This window comes from Myxine glutinosa, chromosome 12 (genome assembly GCF_964187855.1).
Source record: "Myxine glutinosa chromosome 12, kmMyxGlut1.1, whole genome shotgun sequence".
NCBI classification, from domain to species: domain Eukaryota; kingdom Metazoa; phylum Chordata; class Myxini; order Myxiniformes; family Myxinidae; genus Myxine; species Myxine glutinosa.
Window position 1 is genome coordinate 65,350,679 of NC_136272.1, and position 13,572 is coordinate 65,364,250.

The window sequence follows — 13,572 nt, forward strand, 5'->3', positions numbered from 1 at the left end:
GTTCCCAATCCACTGGAATGCGGCCTTCTTTCACCACCAGATTGCAGATCTCTGTCATTCTCTCCACACCCCAATTTCCCGCTTCCTTCAACACATCTCCCACAACTCCCGTCAGGCCCTCCCGCTTTTCTACTCTTCATTGCTTTTATCGCTTCCTCAACTTCCTTCTCGGTTATCTTCTCTGCCGGTCCTAAAACTGGGTTACTCTCTATGTTGCCATCCCATTCATTCTCTGCATTCAACAGCATTTCCATATATCTCTTCCATCTTCCTTTAATTCCATTTGGGTCCACAATGATTTGTCCCCCTTCATCCTTCAAGCAACTCACCCCCATCACATCACACCTCTTTCGCTATCTGCTTTGCAATACTGAATACCTCTGACCCTCTTCCGAATCCAAGCGTTCTCCGAACATTTTCCTACATGCCTCCTGCACCTTTGCTACCTCTTTCTTTGCAGCCTTCTTGGCTGCCTTATAACTTTCATGCTCTGCCTTTTCTGCCCCCGTACCCTTCGCCTTCTGCCACTCCTTGAACTTCTTCCTCTTCAATCTTCTTTCCAACTTCATCATCCCACATCCCACCACCATGTTTCCGAGTGCACTGTGTGTGTGTGTGTGTGTGTCTATATATATATATATATATATATATATATATATATATATATATATATATATATATATATATATATATATCGGTCATATAATTGGCTATTAACATCCTGGGGACATCTAATCGCTCCGTCTGTCTTTACTAAACAATTATGTGCTCCCAGCATTCATTCCGCACCGAGGGCAAGTCACTACCCCTCCCACCCGTGTTAACCACATCCCCTGGCGCATCGGAAATCGGCTGCGAAAGTCTGGCGAGGACGGGACAAAGCGGCGATGCGCCAATCGGCATCCTGGATTCCGCCAATAACTTTCTAGATTACCCTGTATACCCCCGCCCTCGGTAAGGGATTATAAAAGTGCCATGGGCGAAGGCTCGCTCTCTGCCTGCCGGCTCTCTCTGCGTGTGCATTAGGGTGGTCCACAGATATATGTAATATTTAGTACTATTAAAAATCCATGCTCCACAAGGCTGCCCTTGTTCCTATGTTTATAAAGATCATCTGAACCAAATGAGGTCAATTGGAACTTATTTAGAGGTTGCTCAAAAAATAACATTTTTAATTCATCCTGTTTTTTTCAGATGGCAGAAACTCGCAGCTCTTCCACAGTTTGGTTGCTGGGCAAGTCTGAAAAGGAAATAATATGTGGGGGACTACCAACCAAAGGACACACATTGCAGAAAATGGTGTACCATCACATACAAGAACACCATACAGTTTGTGAAAGTGCCAAACTTAGTGTACAAGCTGTGTTTGCAACTGTGCATACTGGGTGAAAGCACGAATTCCAGTGCAGAGAGTAGATTCCTGTGAGCGCCAACTTTTGAAGTTGTATGATGCCTACAAACTGGTAAAGAAAAATAGAACCAAGACATTCGAAAACTATAGAGTGAAGGAGCAGATGTTCAAAGATGATCTTCAATCCCTCTTCGATATCTCACCAAATGATGCGCTTGAGAAAATGACGAATGAAGAAGACAAAGCATTCCTTATCATGCAGCGTGAGGATCCCTCAAGTTCACGTTTGGGATCTGTGGACGACACTCTGGCAGTGAAGGAGAACAGAAAGCCTATCAGGCTTGAGAATGAAGATAAAAGAAAGAAGAAACATGATGCTGAGACTCTAACAGCAATGCAATCTGTTCCACCAACATCGGCTGTGGTTGATGATGATGATGATGAATGAGTCTGAGATTGAAAGCTCCGATTCAGGGGACAATGAATTCAAACTCCAAAGTCCATCTTCTGCCAAACAGGCGAAAAAGGCTCCCATCAAGGTGATCACTCCAGCAATAGTGGCAACTCTGGACAGAGTAAATCTCTCAGATCGGCGTGCTATGTTTGTGGCCAGTGCTTTTGCACTTTATCTTGGTCATACCATTTGACATTTCTCTGTCACACAGTAGAATTCGTCGGGCTCAAAGAAGTAGGCAAAGTTTTGAAACACAAGTTTCTGAAAACAATATTACATAAAATCATTCAAATTATGTGTATTCTGATGTTTACTTTGTTTTAATTGTTCTGATAGATTTGTTTTATCGTCTCTGATAGATATTTTATATTTTCTGATGGATGATTTATTTTTTCCGATAAATGATTTATTGTCAAATTAATACATGAATGTTTAATCTACTGTTTTGTTTTTAATCTTAATTTGACTCTATGAATGAACATTGGACAATGAACAATTGAACATACATGTACATTGTACAATGGTACATTGTACAACAACACAACAACATGCATTTTAAGGCCATGTTCCCTGCTAGAGCGGGGGTTAGCCTTGCGGTCCCCATGACAATCTTCTCCATTTTGCCCTATTTTCTGCATCTCTCCTTGTTAACCCCCTTGCCCGCATTTCTTCTTCCACCATCTTTAGCCAAGTCTTTCTCGGTCTTCCCCGTCCTCTACTTCCTTCTACATTAACTTCCATCACTCTTCTCAACCAGTCACTTTCATCCTTCCTCAATACATGACCAAACCATCTCAATCTGTTCCTCTTCACAGCATCAATCACAGGCAATATTCCCATCATCTTTCGCAATTCATCATTTGTCTTCCTCTCTCTCAACGATACTCCGCACATCCATCGAACCATTCGCATTTCCACCCTTTCCAGCCTTCGTTGCTGCTCTACGTTCATTACCCATGTCTCGCTCCCATAAATCATAACACTTATCACACATGCAGCATACACCTTTCCCTTCAGCTTCAGCGACACTCTCCTCCTCATCAGCACGCCACTCAGTTCCCAAAACTTCTTCCATGCACATCTCACTCGAGCAACCGTTGCCGAGTCTGATCCACCTTCTCCATTCAGCATGTCTCCGAGGTAGCAAAATGTTTTCACACCTTCCAGCTTCACGCCGTCTCCAAGATCCAACTCAACATTTCCTTGTACATTGTACATAATTATTTATTAGTTTACAAACAAACAATAACAATAATAAATAATTTGAGTAATTGAAAATAGATAATTATCCATGAATTGATGTATGATGCTAAAAATTCTGTATCTTATTATTCATTAAAATTTGTCAACATTTTGAGCAACCTCTAAATATTGTCAAATCAAGCTCAAATTTTCACCACAAACTACTTTCTTCAATAGGAATAGGGCAGGCTTGTGGAGAAATGAAAATCCAATCTTCAAATTTTTGGACCACCCTAGTGTGCATTGGTGGACGATCTGGGCTTGAGTGGTGGCGGTCGCATTGGCGGATATGAGTTTGAAGATTTGGGGTGGACGGAGCGACTCTCACACTGTAGGCTATTATCTCACACTTTCTTTTCTCAGCTTCTTTTATTTTTTTTCTTTCTTGAACGCAGATGCACTTTCGCATTTTCTCTTGCATCATCCACATTACACACACGTCACCTGCAACTCCACATTCAATTCACCATAGTCATCTCCTCATTATGTTTCCCCTTTATCTCGTCTTTCGGGCTTGGGTTGCAGAAGTACATTGGCCCTCACACTCTCTATCTTCTGTTATTATCTCCCTCCGCAGATGGTCTGTTAGGTACCCTGTATGATGTTTATCCGACAGTTAAGGTGTAGGGTTAAGTTCTGCATCTCGTACATTTTCTTTCCTGCCTGTAAATATCGCTGCACTCTTCATTGCTTGTGATCGCTGCACATATTGAATTTGCATTCCCCCATTGTTCCCTTTGCATACACATTTCCCTCCTCCCCCCTGAACATTTAAATCCTTGACTTTCCTCCCCCCTCCTTTTGCACGATTTTCCCCACTTGTATCAATAAATCTCGACGTTCCTTTCCAATCTGTCCATGCCCATCATTTCCTCCATTGATCCAGCCAGCGCTGTTCGTACTTAGTTTAGCTAGGGAGATTATCATTCCCAACCTAATTGGATCATTGCGGTCCAGTATGCACCAGCGGTTGCCCGGCTGCCCTGATTAAAGATCTAATTAAGATAAGATAAGCATAGCCTAGGGTGCATGCCCTAGCCAGGTGACATTGTTAGACGGTATTAGACGGCGGTCACTGAAGCATGTGGTGAACTGATTGGCGCTCGCGGTTGATTAGCAATCCACTGCGGCATGAAGTTATTCATGCGTGGTAGCCTCAGGCCCGGCAAGTCCGAGGGGAACCGAGGATACCCCCATGTCCTCTTGGTAGACCCGAAACCCATGGCCGTAACTATTATCTCATTCCTCTATGCGATGCACGATCGGGACAAATTCAAAGCAAAAGAATGCTAAAACGGCAAACTTGTCTTCCTATTCATACTGTATTCCGATTCATGTTCAAAATATACCATTTGATTTAAATAAGCTGTTCCTCTATCATAAATTGATAAGACAGACACATAGACGGGCATGAACCAATTCCTTAACCCCACTTTTAGCTTCGTATGTGAGGGGTAATTATGTCAATTATGGTACAGTATTACATTACAGTCGGATCTCAACATTCATGAGTTCCGCGTATTCGCAATTCATAACATGTGACCTGATTCTGCATTCGTGCCTCACGTATTCACACTGATTTATCGATTTTTATTTTTTGTTTTTTTACCCCATTCAAACAATGCCCCCACATTCATGGATTCAACATTCGTGGATTTCTCCAGGAACATATCCCCCGGGAATGTCGGCGTCTGACTATTTCCAAATGTAAACTTTTGACTTGTTGTTTGAAGAGGTTTTTGAATATAAAACAAAGGAAATAAATTGTTGCAATTTGTGATGGGTCATGACATTGTGAGACCCATAGGGCCGAGCGCGTTTCCTTGGACCGCTGCCTTCCAGCTCCTGGACTGCGACGTTACATCGACGAAAGGCGATTTCAAAACTCTGAATTTATCCCCCAACGGCTGTTAACATGGCATGATGTGTGAATTGAAATAGGGTTATTGTGCACCTGTGTATTGCGGTTCAGCAGGAACGTAGAGCCATCGACTTCAAACTCGCCGTAATCCTGTAAGCACCGCACCTGCACAACAACATGCAATCTCAGGTGCCTTACGTAGACACGGCCTCAGTAAACTCGTTTGCATTTTATAACTCGGTTGCGGTGCACTACTGCAAAATGATAAGACATTATATATTTCGGTTGAATTCCAATGAATTTAAATTTTCATGTTGTGATAATAAAGTTACCATGTTGCCCATGCATACCTCGATGAACAGGCTTTTTGGTGGTAACGTATCCTGCACCAAGTCCAGGCCTTCACTGCCTATTGAATGCATGTATTTTGCAAGACTCCTCCCATACTGATTAAACCATTCCAGCTGTTTGGTGGAAAGCAAAAAGGGAAATCTCAAATTAACAAAGAAATCGTTTTTGGTTTTTTTAAGCCTTGATAAACACTACTATAATTCATGGACGCGCATGTGTGTCGCACTACTCCTACAGTTCTGGGCCGATTACATCAAGACTTAGTACGTAAAATGAGCATGACCCCAATTAGTGTACAAGGGTTTTTTTTGTTTTTTTTAGCTTTGCCGCTGGTTTTGGGGCTGGGGTAGGGAATGCCAATTTTCTATGCAAATGTGTGTGTAGCGCCCCCTCCAGGTGGGAGAGCGTATTACAAGTCACCACCCTTCACCGTACTGTACAGGATTCCTGTCCCCTTGTTTTGCAGTGCAGTGAGGTGTATTTTGAATTGCACGTTTGAATAAAGATAATAACATCTCCCCCCCCCCCCCTCCCCACCGGCTGCTCCCAGAGGGAGTAGGTGCTTCTCGTATAATATAACACTGAGACTATGCGTGCCTCGTCTGGTGCGAGGTGAAAGCGGAGAGCGTTGGGCAGGACACTCCCGAGCTCCCATCGCAAAGCTTTAATCCTCATCAGCCTGTTGTACCTGGAGGAAAAGCATCAAATTATATAGACTGCATTTCTTATTTCATCATTCTCTTGGACGAAGCACATTTCAGAGTTGTCCTCTAAAGACAGCTGCCAACTGGGCATCCTCCATCATGCAAAGTCTTTCTTTGACAAATCCAAACTTTTTGACAAAAAGCCGACAAAGTCGTCAGAGGCATTATGTTTTTGGGTTGTCCATCCAGCTACCCGTCCGTCCGTCCGTCAGGCATAGGTTCTCGTTGCCGCGATAACTTGAGAACAGCTGAATGGATTTAAATCAAACTTGGCACAAGTATTATAATGACGTAATAATGTTGGCGGAAGCATATCGGTCGACGTCGTGATGTCAGTGTCGCTCTAGTTTTTAAAGCGTCATGCTCACTTCCACTCATTTGTCATCTTTTCTCCTTCCTGTGTAGAATAAGCTTCCTTCATCTATCCAATCTCATTCTACTTCCCAGAGCTTCAAGATGTTATCTCCTCAGGTACTCAAGATCTTTATATCTTCATTAACCCTTCACAAGCAAACGCTTTCCTTTTTTTTTTTTTTTTTTTGTTGTTGTATACTGAATCGAGGCTCGTGAAAGAGCTAACATTTACTTCACAAACAAATCAACCAGACAAACAAAATATATAAAAAGCGGGAGCGGAAAACAAGATGGGGAGAGAAGGTGAAGCACACAAACACAACATTTGAGAGCAGGGAGATGTGTGGAAGGGAGAGGGCTTGGGGGGAGGAGGCGTGGGAAGGGGGGGGGGGTGGAGGGAGAAGTATAAAACACAAGGACACCAATGACTTCCAGGACAGAAGTTGGTATTTCAAAAAAGTGGAATTGGGGTGAAATTAGCGGGGGTAGAAAAGATCAAGCTTTTGGATGGGGGAAGATAAGAGATGGTGGTGAACAGCTGTTTTAAAGACCTGGAGGGTGGAGTGGGATTGAAGAGAGTGAGGGAGTTTGTTCCAGAGGCGGGAGAAAAGAGGAATGAAGGAGTGAAGGTGAGCAGAGAGTCTTGATTTTGGCAGTTTGACCATAAGAGGGTTGCAGGCAGATCTTGTGCGACCTGTAGGAATATTTGCGGGACAGAGCCCAGAGAGAGCTGGGGGGGCAAGGCCAGAGAGGAGTCGGTAGAAGATGGAAAGACCACCAACCTGCCTGCGGTGAGTGAGTGAGAGGCCCTTGGAGTTAGCTTCATCGCGGGAGATTCCAATGATTCTGAATGCTTTGGTTTAAACAGCGTGAAGACGAGCTAGGTGTGAGGCAGGAGCACCAGCCCAGAGGGGAGAGCAGTATTCCATTGAGCTGCGGATGAAAGCCTTGTATGTGGTGAGGAGCTCAGGTGTGCCAAGGAAGGACTTCGCACGACGGAGGATGCCCAGTCGGCGACTGGCTTTGGAGGCCAGATTTGAAATGTGGTTTTCCCAGGAAAGATCATGGCAGATAGTGAGACCCAAAAGCTTGAGTGACAGAACTTCTTGGAGAGGATTATTCAGAAAGTGGATGGGAGGGTTGTCCAGTCGGTCTTTTCGGAGAGACATCGTAAGAGTGTGAGATTTGTCAGGATTGAAAGACATGTTCCACTTGTTTGCCCAGTCTGTGATTTTGTCCAGGTCTGCAGAGAGTGAGGAGGCAGCAGACTGCCGATCTGAGGGATGAAGAATGGAGCGACAGAGAGTAGAGTCATCAGCAAAGAGATACAGAGGATTTTCAGGAGAGTCAGAGAGATCATTGATGAAGACCAGAAAAAGGACAGGGCCTAGAACACTGCCTTGTGGAACTCCAGCCTGAACAGGAAGAGGAGATGAGAGAAACCCATTCAGGGCCACACGTTGACTACGACTAGAGAGGAAGTCCGCCAGCCATGCGTGGAGATTTCCATGGATACCAAAAGAGGAGAGTTTGGTGAGCAGAGCGGGGTGCCAGACCGTATCGAAGGCACGTGATATGTCAAGAGAGACTGCTCTAATTTCCTGTTTGGCATTGAGGACCTCCATCCATTGTTGAGAAAGCAGAAGCAGCATGTCCAGAGTAGAGTGTCCAGGTCTGAAACCAAATTGATGATCAGAGATCAAGCCATTGGAGAAGAGGAAAGATTTCATATCTGAAGCAATGATGGATTCCATGACTTTGCTGATAATTGGGAGAAGGCTGATTGGTCTGTAGTTGCTGGGATCTGTTTTTGCACCTTTTTTGTGCAAAGCGGTGATGTTGGCAGATTTCCAAGCAGATGGAAGATGACCTTGAGCAAAAGAGAGGGTGAAGAGAACAGAGAGAGGGAGTGAAAGAGCGGAAGAACAGGATTTTAGGACCCGTGGGCTGATGCCGTCAGGTCCAGTTGCAGAATCCGAGTCGAGGGTTGACAGAAACTTTTCCACCTTGTCAGGAGGAAAGGACACAGAGTCCAGGAGCAGCTGGGTATGACTGGGTACGGTGGGTACAGAGAGGGATGGGTTTGGGACACAAGATTTAGAGGCAAACACAGAGTTGAGGCATTCAGCTTTTTCGCGTGCGGAGTCAGCCGTGTGGCCATTTGAGGTGAGGGAGGGGATGGAGGGGGAACAAACACCAGAAACAGATTTGACCAGACGCCACCAGGATTTGGAAGAGGGAGACAGATAAGAGAGTTCGGTCCTGAGAACGGAGAGATATTGTTTCCTGGCTCTCCTGAGCGTGGACACACACTTGTTTCGGGCTTTGTGAAAGGAAATGAGATTTCCTTCCGTTGGATTTGCTTTCCAGGAGACGAAAGCAAGTTGTTTCTGGGCAATAGCCTCACCACAAGATTCCGTGTACCATGGACGGGAGGAAGGGTATGACAACAGAAGACGAGATGGGATAAATCTGTGCATGAGAGAGAGCAGAGAGCAGAGAGAGCATTCCTTTACAGATTTTGTTTTCGCCACTATCCTTCCACCCACATTTTGGGTTTTTTTTGTTGTTGTTCTATTGGTACACGTGCAGCACGTTTGTTAAAAGGTCTCACATCAGACAAAGTTAAGCACAAGCATAAAGCTGCCCTTATTGTCACACTCCATTTTTCTGTCTGCCTATCTGTCCCTCTGTTCCCTTATGTCTTGAGAACAGAACACTATCGCGCCACCAAACTTGGCAGACATAATGTGGGCCCTATCATCTTACTATAATTCACCAAGTCCATTCAAAGGTACTGCAAAAACGGCTCAACCGATCGCAACGATATTTTGGGTGGGTATTGCTGGGACCCCTGGGAGTAAAAGAGGCTATATTGTTTTTCCAAATTTTCCAGTTTTTCCAAACACGATGGAATAATATTTACCGATATGAACAGTGATGTGGCTTTTGTTGAAATTCGACAAATACTGTTTATTTTACGTACCAGGAGAGAGTAGATCGACTCCTGACGAACTCTTCCTATATAAACGTGCGGCTCCGAAGTAACACGGCAGCGTGTGCAAAGTGACTGAGAAAGACGTGTAGCGGCCACTTCCGTTTTGCAGATTCGTCGCGCGCTCTTCCGCATCTCAACGGTTCTGTTGTCATTGTCATCGTTCATCGCAAGATGCAACTGAATGCAAGTTTAGAATACAAGTACACGAAAAAAAACGAAATACAGTTTACCTGAAGAGATATGTTTTTAACACGCACGAAAGCAATATGACGTTATTGACCGCCATGAAAATCCGCGCAGCATTTTGCGGTATTAAAACCGAGGCGCTCTTTACATACTTGGGGCCAAATAAAAAACACCAGTTGATTGTCCGGATTAAAAAAAAAAAAAAAAAAAAAGGAGGACGAGGCCCTTTTAATTCAATCTTTTTTCAAAATGGGCACCATGTACTGTTTAGATTTTCATGATTTGTGTGTGATATGATTTAACGGATGTTTACATAAATCGTTTAAAATAAAAAAAGCCTTCAATTTCTGATATTTTGCCTTTTCATTTGGGCCTCCCAATTGAAGCCCCGCCCGTAGGGCGGGTACCGTTGCTAGTTATTTTAATGTAAGGCAGGGGCGATTTGGGGGATTTTTTTAACAGCTTCATAATCACAACCATATATAGCACACATAATGGGGAACAGTTGGGAGTATAATAGGGAGGGAAATAATTTTAGGGGGAGGTGTGAGAGAGAAAGGAAAGGAAGAAAGAGAGAAAGAAAGAAAAGAAAGAGAAAAGGAAAGAAAGAGAAAGGAAGAAAGGAAGAGAAAGGAAGTAATGGGGAACAGTTGGGAGTATAATAGGGAGGGAAATAATTTTAGGGGGAGGTGTGAGAGAGAAAGGAAGTGTTTCACTGCATCATAGAATCCGCGGCACTTCCGGTCCCTCGAGCGACGAGGCTTGCTTCGATCTCTCCACGGCATCAAAGTTTGAGTGTTTTCCCGTTCGTTTCTTTGTCAAATTTCCGCTGGGTATTTTGTTGTGTATGTGTTATTGTGTGTTTCTATTTGGTTTTGGTTTTGTAGTTGTTGCAAATTTGTGTATAATTAGTCGTTTTCTTGTTCGCGCCTCGTGCGGCCTGGTCTCTCCAGGCTCCCTCCCCCCCTCCGTCAGTGTTTTGTGAATATGGGTTCTTTCCTTCATATTATTTGCTCATTTCTTTGATTTTCTTTTCTCCCCCCTACCTCTCACGAACATCTTACCCTTTGTCCAGCGTTTTGAAAACAGAACAAACAAATTTTAAAAAATTCTATATTAATTCTTTCTCTCCTCCCGGACACGTGCTTGTTCGCTCTCCTCCTCGTCTCGACTTGTGCCCCGCCCCCCTATATCTCGTTTTTCTTCCACCTCTGCTCCTGCTTTCTCAAATCCACGTTCTCAGAGAATTTTCCCAGATTGTTTTTCATGGTTTTGTTTAAATATTATTTAAATATGTTTAAACCACAGCCGTGATGCTGACGCCGCCTAACAAGGAGAGATGCAGAAAATAGGGCAAAATGGAGAAGATTGTCATGGGGACCGCAAGGCCAACCCCCGCTCTAGCAGGGAAAATGGCCTTAAAATGCATGTTGTTGTTGTTGTTGTTGTCAGACCACTACATTTTTGATGAACCCACTCAGCGCACATTGTACATTGAATGGAGTTCACTCCAACACCCTTCCTGCACACAGCACACGGCCACTTCCCAGTTCTTTCCACCTCACCACATGCTTTACCACTTGCCATCACCTTCGTCTTTCCGATATTCACCTTCAGACCTTTTGTCTCCATACATTCCTTCCACTTGTTCATCTTCTCCTTCAGTCCATCCATACTTTCCACAATCAACACCAGATCATCTGCATACAACAACTCCCACGGTAAACCCTCCTTTACGTTCTGAGCCAGCACCTCCATCACAGCTACAAATAGTAGTGGACTTAGTACCGACCCCTGATGCACTCCCACTTTTTTTTTTTTTTTGTGTGTACTGAATCGAGACTCGTCAAAGAGCTGACATTTACTTCACAAACAAATCAACCAGACAAACAAAATATATAAAAAGAGGGAGCGGAAGACAAGAGAATGGGAAGCACACAAACACCTGAGAGCACACAACATTTAAGAGCAGGGAGATGTGTGGGAGATGTGTGGGAGGGAGAGGGCTTGGGGGGACGAGGCGTGGGAAGGGGGGTGGGGAGGAGGCGTGGGAAGGGGGTGGGGAGGAGGCGTGGGAAGGGGGGGGGGAGGAGGCGTGGGAAGGGGGGGGGAGGAGGCGTGGGAAGGGGGGGGGAGGAGGCGTGGGAAGGGGGGGGGAGGAGGCGTGGGAAGGGGGGGGGAGGAGGCGTGGGAAGGGGGGGGGGGAGGAGGCGTGGGAAGGGGGGGAGGAGGCGTGGGAAGGGGGGGGGGTGTGGGAGAAGTATAAAACACAAGGACACCAAGGACTTCCAGGACAGAAGTTGGTATTTCAAAAAGTGGAATTGGGGTGAAATTATCAGGGATAGAAAAGATCAAGGTTTTGGATGGGGGAAGATAAGAGATGGTGGTGAACAGCTGTTTTAAAGACCTGGAGGGTGGAGTGGGATTGAAGAGAGAGGGAGTTTGTTCCAGAGGCAAGAGAAAAGAGGAATGAAGGAGTGAAGGTGAGCAGAGAGTCTTGATTTTGGCAGTTTAACCATAAGAGGGTTGCAGGCAGATCTTGTGCGACCTGTAGGAATATTTGCGGGACAGAGCCCACAGAGAGCTGGGGGGGGCAAGGCCAGAAAGGAGTCGGTAGCAGACGGAAAGACCACCAACCTGTCTGCGGTGAGTGAGTGAGAGGCCCTTGGAGTTAGCTTCATCGCGGGAGATTCCAATGATTCTGAATGCTTTGCTTTCAACAGCGTGAAGACGAGCTAGGTGTGAGGCAGGAGCACCAGCCCAGAGGGGAGAGCTGCAATAATCATCACCTTCACCTCAAACTCACCACTGTTCCCGTCCTTCGTCCTTACAGCTGTGCGCGCTCTTTTGTACATTGCCATCACTACTCTGATCAACCATTCCTCCACTCCTAACTTCCTCAATGCCCATGTCAATACTTTGCGTGGAACCGTATCGAATGCTTTCTCCAGATCAACAAACCCAAAAAACAACTTCTTCCTCTTCTCCATGTACTTCTCCTGCAACTGCCTCACAATGAAAAGCACATCTGTCGTTCCTCTTCCTGGCATAAATCCAAACTGCATTTCGTCGATCTTCACTTTCTTCCTTATCCTCCTCTCCAACACCCTTTCCAATACCTTCATTCCATGCTCCAATAACTTTATCGCTCGGTACGAGCCACACTCCAGAGGGTCACCTTTCCCCTTGTATAGAGGGACGAGGGTACTCAGTTCCCAATCCACTGGAATGCGGCCTTCTTTCACCACCAGATTACAGATCTCTGTCATTCTCTTCACACCCCAACTTCCTGCTGCCTTCAACATATCTCCCACAACTCCCGTCGGCCCTCCCGCTTTTCCACTCTTCATTGCTTTTATCGCTTCAACTTCCTTCTCAGTTATCTTCTCTGCCGGTCCTAAAACTGGGTTACTCTCTATGTTGCCATCCCATTCATTCTCTGTATTCAACAGCATTTCCATATATCTTTTCCATCTTCCTTTAATTCCATCTTGGTCGACAACGATTTGTCCCACTTCATCCTTCAAGCAACTCAACCCCATCACATCACACCTCTTTCGCTATGTGCTTTGCAATCCTGAATGCTGCTTTCTGACCCTCTTCCGAATCCAAGCGTTCTCCGAACATTTTCCTACATGCCTCCTGCGCCTTTGCTACCTCTTTCTTTGCAGCCTTCCTGGCTGCCTTATAACTTTCATGCTCTGCTGTTTCTGCTCCCGTACCCTTCACCTTCTGCCACTCCTTGAACTTCTTCCTCTTCTCGTCAATCCTCTTTCCAACTTCATCATCCCACCACCATGTTTCCGAGTGCCTCGGTGGTCCTTTTGTCCATCCACATACCTCACCAACGGCTCCCAACAGACTAGCTTTCATTGACATCCAACCACTTTCAAGCTCAACCACATCATCCTCTACCCTACTCAGCCTCTCTTTTAATGCCTCCCTTACTGTCACCTCTTTCATCCTCCACACCTTCATTCTTGGTTGGTACTTCACCCGCCGAGCTCTCCTCGCACCTTTCACCCTTATGTCGCAGACAACCAAGTGGTGCTGTGAAACAGCCTCCTCCCC

At 45.3% G+C, this 13,572-nt stretch overlaps 2 protein-coding genes across 9 annotated transcripts in view; one reads left to right on the forward strand and one right to left on the reverse strand.

Annotated features, from left to right (window-relative positions):
* Positions 1 to 5,255, forward strand: part of LOC137437483 (galectin-8) — a 41,334-nt gene extending 36,079 nt beyond the window's left edge. For 2 of the 3 annotated variants that reach the window (XM_078766901.1, XM_078766903.1), the window contains exon 8: positions 1,195 to 1,917. In XM_078766901.1, the coding sequence (XP_078623027.1) occupies positions 1,195 to 1,389 (195 nt within the window). In that variant the 3' untranslated portion in view covers positions 1,390 to 1,917. Of the gene's footprint in view, positions 1 to 1,194; positions 1,918 to 4,711 lie in introns of those variants that run through there. The other variant, XM_078766902.1, reaches the window with a different exon arrangement.
* GINS1 (GINS complex subunit 1) overlaps positions 1 to 13,572 on the reverse strand; it is a 43,653-nt gene that overhangs the window by 24,385 nt on the left and 5,696 nt on the right. For 3 of the 6 annotated variants that reach the window (XM_078766909.1, XM_078766905.1, XM_078766908.1), the window contains exons 4-6: positions 5,857 to 5,947; positions 5,259 to 5,372; positions 5,002 to 5,073 (exon numbers count right to left, since the gene is read on the reverse strand). In XM_078766909.1, coding sequence (XP_078623035.1) covers positions 5,002 to 5,073; positions 5,259 to 5,372; positions 5,857 to 5,947 — 277 coding nt within the window. Of the gene's footprint in view, positions 1 to 5,001; positions 5,074 to 5,258; positions 5,373 to 5,796; positions 5,948 to 13,572 lie in introns of all 6 variants that reach the window. The other 3 variants (XM_078766907.1, XM_078766904.1, XM_078766906.1) reach the window with 1 other exon arrangement.